This window comes from Ursus maritimus, unplaced genomic scaffold (assembly GCF_017311325.1).
Source record: "Ursus maritimus isolate PB19 unplaced genomic scaffold, ASM1731132v1 scaffold_6, whole genome shotgun sequence".
Classification (NCBI taxonomy): domain Eukaryota; kingdom Metazoa; phylum Chordata; class Mammalia; order Carnivora; family Ursidae; genus Ursus; species Ursus maritimus.
Window position 1 is genome coordinate 2,483,499 of NW_024426774.1, and position 7,879 is coordinate 2,491,377.

The window sequence follows — 7,879 nt, forward strand, 5'->3', positions numbered from 1 at the left end:
CCGAATCCTAAAATCGACTTCCAACTTCCACCTGCACCTGACACGCCAGGCAAAAACATTTATTCACTTTTGCATTGCACAAGTGTAAGAACCACATAATCTGGATTGACTTTAGGTAACAATAATTTAAAAGATCGAAAGCCCCTGTTACAGAAATTTTTAAATTGACTACTTGACAATTTATACAATAAATGAAAAAACTGACACTAGAACAGGCCAGTGATCAGCCAACACAATACAACAGGTTAACAAATGCGGCCAAAGGATCAGTGCATATCACCCACCACCTTCCACCTAACATCCTGGCTGGGTTTTTTTTTTGGGGGGGGGGGGGAGAAGCAGGGGAAAACAAAGGCAGGTCGATTCATACTAGCCCTATGAAGTATATTATTTTATACTATCGACCTAAAATTATAATGTGAAGAGAGCATGTATTAAGATAGCTCATGCAACTCGAGTTTTCTCCTGAAGGTCAGGAATCCAACAAGGTAAATGGTCAGACTGAGGCAGATGCTGAAAGTAACTGCACCAAACACTAACTGCTTCAATCATGAACTGTGCTAACTGGACAATTATTTCAAAATATGAATCACAGATATAAAAGGACATACACAGTAAAACAAAAACAATTTCTAATTTAAAAAACATGTAGCAAATATAAATGCATTAGGTCAACAGTGCCAACTTACAAATTCAACCAAATCGGAATACATGCTCAACTTTTCAGGAGCGAACTTCAGTCTTGCTCGTGCCGCTTAACTGAAGCGAGATCCTCCATGGGGCATTTTGTGCAAGGATGATTGGAAAATCATTGTACAATATCATCTCAGATTCTATAGCTAAGAATCTAAGGATCTTCGGTGAGAGCTTGAGCTTGGGGAAAATTTTAGAAATAAGAGGACGCTGCCCCTCGCACGCCCCCAGGTGACCAGCAGACAGCCTGTGTCACACTTCAAGCGCCAATGATTTAAAGTCAGAAGCTCCTTTCCCCTCGCTCTCATTCCACGACACTCAACCTGGCCTCCAAAATACAAACCACAACCTGTCTTTGTGGCACCAACTGGCTGATACCTAGGTATGTGCAGGACTGACTTTGAATCAGAGCACATCTATTCATTCTAGAAGATAAAGAATAGAAATAACGTGCTTGATCTGCACAGGTTTGACAGACTTTGGTCACCTAGTAAATTCCAGACTGGCTCCCATTAGTGGTCAATAGAAGGCTTTGCATTTGGGTTAGAAACCAAACTAGGTTAAATCAGGCCTTTATTTCAACAGTACAAACTCTGTTTATTTGGGTGTAAAGTGCCAGTTTTATATACAAATCAGTAAGTAAACTTTAAAATCTGCTTTGAAGCACCAAGGCTGACACCTCCCAAGGGCCTTGGAGTCACTGATTAATCCTGCTGGTTCAGACTCACTCCAGGGTCCCCACACGTAGAGCCCTGACTGCCACTAAGAGCCATGGTGAACTCACGGACAGCCAGCCTACCTGCAAAAGCCAAACACGGCCAAGGGCTTGCCTAAGAATCCGAGTAGCTTTTGTCTACGCTTCTTTCTAAGTCAGAGACTAGCATCACTAATCAACAGGCTTGCTTATGAGGTAGCTACACAGTTTTAACAATACTATTAATGAACATTATGGGTAATTCATGGTGTAGCTGGTTTGATACACTTCAAGTAGCTGATTTTTTTTTTTTTTTTGGATGAGAAAGGGGGGGGAAAACCAGCAAAATAAGAGCACATCTTCGTTCACTTAGAAGTCAGCATCCAAGGTAAAAGAATTCTCTGTTGGACTTGACATCACTCCCATCCTCTGATACTCGCCTACTCTCTTCTCAAAGAAGTTAGTCTTCCCTTCCAGTGAAATATTCTCCATAAAGTCAAATGGATTTTCTACTCTGAAAACCTGAAAAGGTTCACAGCAAAATTTAAATACGGAACACCAGTTTCGGAAGAACCAGAAGGCTGTAAACGATACTTTACCTTGTTAAAACCTAGCTCCAGCATAAGTCGGTCTGCCACGAACTCAATATATTGCTTCATTAACGTGCAATTCATCCCAATGAGCTTCACGGGCAAGGCCTCCGTGAGGAATTCCTAGGGACCGAAACAGAGCCTCTCAGTAAAACGAAGCATCAAGACCTCTTCTAGCCGGCACGGGAGACCCCGATGCACCACCCACCTGCTCGATCCGAACGGCATTGATAATGATTTCCCTCACTCTCTGCTCGGAAGGTTTATGGACCAGGTGTTTGAACATCAGGCAGGCAAAGTCACAGTGTAAGCCCTGGAAGAAAAGGTTTAAGATCACTATTAAAACCAGACTTCTATCGTTAATGGGAAACAGGAAATGGCTTTCCCCTTTTCTGCATTCTCCTCCTACATCTTGTGAGGCCGTAAGCACTTCAACTGCTGTCTGCTCTGCGAAGGTCACGGCCGGTTCAGCTGCGCCCAAGGCCCTCAACGCTGACCTTCCTGTATACCGGAGGGAAGAACTTCTTACAAAGACCAACAGATCTGCCCACTGGCCTCCACGTATGGCAGGGTTCATGGCCCTGGCCTCGCCAACTGGAACTAAATGAGAACATCTGGACATCTTCACCTCCCCCTCCAGGTTAATCCAAGTGCAAAGATGTACACTGGACCAGAATGGATTCTCACTTCACTGGGATGTGTATCAACCAACTTGGAAGTACAGTAGGATCATACGGAATACTGGGCAAAAAGAATAAAACACCCCATCACCTACGGTGCAGAAGACATATGAAGGTATTGAGAACACAAATACTTTCAGTAAATTAAAGTAGTTCATTTTCTGCCAAGTAGGGATATGGCTGAACTCCCATGTTCAATGTGGACATCAGGCAATCTTTTATCTTGAGCTCCCATCAGTGAACCCAAGAGCTGTAGGTGTTTGGGATGCACATTAACCTGTTATGTGAATTACTCACCTCATCTCTGCTAATAAGTTCATTGGAAAACGTGAGGCCAGGCATCAGGCCACGTTTCTTGAGCCAGAATATCGACGCAAAAGAACCAGAAAAGAAGATTCCTTCCACAGCGGCAAAGGCCACAACCCGTTCTCCTGTGAAAAGTTAACACCAACACGGTTCTAGTGAGCAACTGAGCACACGCAAAGGAGGGGCCACAAACCAGTGACGTCACTCAGATGAAGTTCAGGTGGACACGGCGCCAGAGGTGTCCTTACCATAGGTAGCCTCTTTGTCCCCAATCCAACGCAAGGCCCAATCTGCCTTCTTCTTTACACAAGGCATCGTCTCGATGGCGTTGAAGAGAAATTCCCTAGTAGACACCCAGAGCGTCAGCAATTACAGTAAAGACCTCCTATCACAAACGTCCAGAGCACAACACTGGGGCCGAGGGCAAATCAAGACTCACACTGAAATGTCTTCTCATTACTGTTTTTGCTTTTCCCCCAGTGTTCTTTTTAAAATTTCAACATTCATTTGGCTCCTGTTAATTTAGGTATTCTTTAGTTCATAGGGAGCCCCGAGACCTACTAACATTAAAAGTCTTAGTGCATTACACCAAAAGCATCTATCAGCTTAATTATATCAAGCCCAGGTTATGACAAAGTTTACAGGCCCTATCTTTAAACTTGAGAAGCCATAAAATCTTAACTGTTAAGACTACTTAAACTATGCTGACCATTATCTCCCTAGATAGCACCTTCCTCACCAGACTATATCATCAGGCCAATTATATGGGCCCCAAATACCATATGTATATAATAAAATAATTAAAGCCAATAAACAATAACATGAGCTTGCTTCCTACTATAATTCTATGCTGCACTGATGGTCCCAGATCAAGAAAGCAAATCAACTGGCCCCCCACTTACTGGGTCTTCCTTATTACCCTCTTCCGCCTCCAATGTATCGCCGTGCCCCACTTAAGAGTCTACATGTTCCCCAGCCTGTTCCTTATCAGGCGACCTTGTTCTCGAAAGCCAAGGTCCATCAGACCATATGGTTCCCTTCATTCTCTTTCCATGTCAATGTCCTGAGACCAGGGTCTGCCTCTCCCCAGCTTTTGAGGCTTAACCACCACAACTTCCTGATTCTGCCCCTTCTGGTTATTTATCCAGGTCATGCCTATCCGTATCTTTCCTCATTTCTGCCTACAAATGTCTTCAAATCTTCCTACCCCCCAAAGAGTCTCCCCAATCCTGCCAGCCCTTCCAAGCCACCACTCATTTTCCCTCTTCACATTCTTCCAGGTTACCCACAAGAGCCTACCTTTCAGCCCTACCACTTCTGTTCCATGCAAGACTCTCATCCTGAGCTGACCTTAGTATCTAGACCACTCAGACAGCCATTTCTAACTTTCTCCTACTCTCCAATCCTGAAAATGTAAAACGGGCCTGAAGCTACCTTTATTTCTCCTCTGTGATCCCATAATGCAAACCATCTCTTCCCACAGTCCTGCGCCTAAACTCATCTAACAGCAAACTGCTGCCTCTGCTTTATTACGGAATTCCTCTCACTTCTAGGTCTGGTTTTCTGCGCTGTATTACAAGCTCTTTAAGAGGAGAGGCGCGTTCTGCTTGGGTGCACCCTCCAATCCCCTCCACTCTGCCCCAGTTACACACTGTAGGTTCACAGATTTGCTACACGAGTAGAACTGTCAGACCCTAGGATTTAGTTCATCGTACACAGCCTCTTCGGATGTGTTTTGTTTTGCTTTCAAAGAAAGGCATTAGATTGAATGACCAACAGTCTACTGCCACCTCTAATAATGGAGTAATCTCCTAACTTTGTTTTTAAGTGACTGGCTTAAGTGAGCTTAGGCCTGCTCCTCAGAGCAGACAGGACCATGGGCAGTAGAAACTGCTTTGTCTGCTTAGTCACTTAGTCACTCTTCTACCCCTATGTAAACTTGAAAACTTGAAATAACGAGAACAATCAGTGAGTCCTAAACACGTTGGTAGGCCACCCAAATACTCACCTTTCTTTGGAATCTTTAATGTATGTGTCAATGAGGAGACTGTACATCTCAGAATGGATGTTTTCCATGGCAATTTGGAAGCCATAGAAACACCGGGCTTCTGTAATCTGAACTTCTTGGCTAAACCGCTCCACCTAGTGGTAAAACACATCACAGGTCAGCTGGGCGCGCACTCAGAGGATCCTGGATACATCACACTCCCTTTGTACCATTATAAGGTTTGTTTCTACTATTAGAAACAATACTTCTTTACTATTTTGTGGTAAAGCTGGGCATTTTATGCCATACACGCTCAATTTACAGATCAGGAAATAGATAACGTCTATTTTATAGGGATCCTGCGAACACTCATCAATTCATTTTTTCCTAATTCACTGCACGAAGGATCCACTCACAATAAGACATATATGGAATCAAATTATTAAAACAGCAAAACCACAAAAAGGAAAGCAATGTCATAGCCACAAGGAGTAAACCTCTTACTCCCACTTAACATTGTCTTTGAGCCTCTCAAGAGCCAGTGGGGGGAAAAAATTAAGCATAAGGAAGAAACAACTGCAAAGGCTATTATAAAACAGGAAACACCATATAACAGGACTACTAGCTTACAACTCTCTAACTTAAAAGATGAGGAGACAGAATTAATTTTCTCTTTAATCTTGAAGTGAATGAAAGCAGATGTTTTTGGGAAAACTCACCAAGTTTTCATTTACAATGCCATCGCTCGCCGCAAAGAAAGCCAGAACATGGGATATAAAGTATCTCTCCTCAGGCTTCAGGGATTCCCAGTGCTGAATGTCCTTGGAAAGATCCACCTAAGTTTAGAAGTTCACAAGGGACGTTAAGCACGCGGGGCCTCACACACATACAGAATTCTTAAACCTTCCTGTAACTCTACCGAGACTACTTGATCAAGAACATCCCTCCCATGCACAGCTCCCTTTGCCAGTTAGAAAAGCCCACATCCTCGGAGGGCAACCATCCCCAAGAGGAACAAGAGGAAGGGTCAAGTATATTTCAAGCACGTTACAACCACTACTGCAGGGGGCTTCATCCAGAACTGGGGGCAATGCTTAAACTTCCTTTTAAGTCTCCAGCTCCTGACTCTGATTACCTCTTCAGCCGTCCAAAAGGATGCCTCAGCTTTCTTATACATCTGCCAAATATCATGGTACTCGATAGGGAAGATGACAAAGCGACGAGGGTTTTCTCTCAGTAGTGGCTCGTCCTCCACGCTGGGGGCAAGTACCTTAGTTTTCTGTTGGGTGAGAAAGTAATGAAAATGCTAATTATAGGGCGAACCACATGAAATTGCCATTTTTTCGGCCTCGTGCGTTCAATTACCGGCCCTCCCAGGTGGTTCAGTGTGTCAGCTGTCACACATGTATCCTACAGAGAACATAACCGGGATGTAACAGAGGAATAGGAGGAAATCTGCGGAAGTGTAAAGGAGGAAAGGACAGGGAGGGAATGCCTTGGCGGGAAAGAAGCGCGGGCCGGGGAGTGGCTAGGGTTTGAAACCCTGGAGGAGACAATGAGGCTTTGGCGCCAAGAGGCGGCTGGCGCCCCCTACCCCCACAGGCCGCTTCTCCGCCGGCTGCCCCGGCACTCACCGGCTCGGCGGGCTCCTGGAAGATCCTCCTGGCGGTCTTGCTGGCCAGCACGCGGGTCCCGCTGAGGGCCGGGGGCTGCGGGGAGACGCGTGGTCAGAGGCAGGCTCCCGACCCACAGGCCCCCCGCCGCCCCGGCCCGGCGCGCGCGTGCTCACCGTGTTCTCCTTGTCCGCCAGGCTGAGCCCCTTGAGGGGCGAGAGCTGGAGCTGCTGTTGCTGCTGCTGGGGGTCCACGATGGTGGCGAGCGGGACGCGGACAGAGAGCATGGCGGCGGCGGCGGCGGCGGCGCGGCGGCACAGCAGGGGAGGCGGCGCGAAGGTCTTGGGAGCCCCCGCGCCGCCGCGCCAGCCTTTAAAAGCCCACCGCGGAGGGGCGCGCACAGTGGGCGTGGCCAGACGCCGCCTTCCCATTGGATGCACCGGCCGGACGTCCGCGATCCGAGAGCCGCGCGGGACCGCAGACCCCCAGCCGCCCGGGACCTCCCGGGACTCCCCCGGGACCCCCCTGGGACCTCCGGGCCCGCGGACAGGGCTAGAGGCCCCTGCGGGCGCCCCCCCGGGATAGGGCTGCAGCCCCCGCGCGACTCGGTGGCCGTGGCGCGCGCGGGACTCGCTTATCCGGGAACCGCTCGGGATTGAATAAAGCAACGCGATTGGAGGCCGCCCCGGAGCGGGAGAGGATTCCCCCACCCCTGAACCGTTTTCGCGGGTCGGGGCAAGTGGTTTTGCAAATGAGGTTGGTGCAAATGCCTGGGAACGCCCCTGGCTGCGAGAGAAGCGCGGCGTTGCGACCGTTTAGATACGTGTACCTGGGTGGGGGGTTACGGGTCCTCGAGTTCCGGCAGATTTGTGGGAGGGTCGGTAACAACAGAGCTGCCTAACGGTTAGGGTCACTGGCTACTGAGCCCCGCAGTGCAGTTGCTGTGTCACTTGGACATGTCACCCGGCTAAAAGATTCAGTGCCCTCCATGGTGAAATGGCACTTGTCGCCCGCCCTAACCTGTGGGATTATTGATAAAATGAGATCAATGCGATAATTCTTGTAAAATGTGCAGTCCGTAGTAAATTTGAGTTAAGTAAATACCACAGAGGGCCTTTGGTGCAGTTTTCCACTGAACTTGTGTCTGCTGTCAGGCTCCTGTCCCCTATGTCAACACATTTTAAAATTAGACACTGAGCAAAAAAATCCTGAGAAAGATTGAAGAACTGGGAATCCATTTACTGCTTATTGGGCAACAAGTAGCCTGAAGAAATTGAAAACCTGCATTGTCATGAGGGAGACAAGACTATATTAGC

General features: G+C 47.5%; 1 protein-coding gene across 1 annotated transcript; it reads right to left on the minus strand.

The window, feature by feature from the left end:
- Positions 1-25: 25 nt before the first annotated feature.
- RRM2 (ribonucleotide reductase regulatory subunit M2) lies at positions 26-6,966 on the minus strand. Its single transcript, XM_040622804.1, has 10 exons — positions 6,740-6,966; positions 6,585-6,659; positions 6,086-6,229; positions 5,670-5,786; positions 4,972-5,105; positions 3,212-3,306; positions 2,955-3,088; positions 2,186-2,290; positions 1,987-2,100; positions 26-1,909 (listed from the first exon to the last, which is right to left on the minus strand). The coding sequence occupies exons 1-10, from the start codon at positions 6,848-6,850 to the stop codon at positions 1,757-1,759; spliced, it is 1,182 nt and encodes a 393-aa protein (XP_040478738.1). The 5' UTR covers positions 6,851-6,966; the 3' UTR covers positions 26-1,756.
- Between the last annotated feature and the right edge of the window lie 913 nt (positions 6,967-7,879).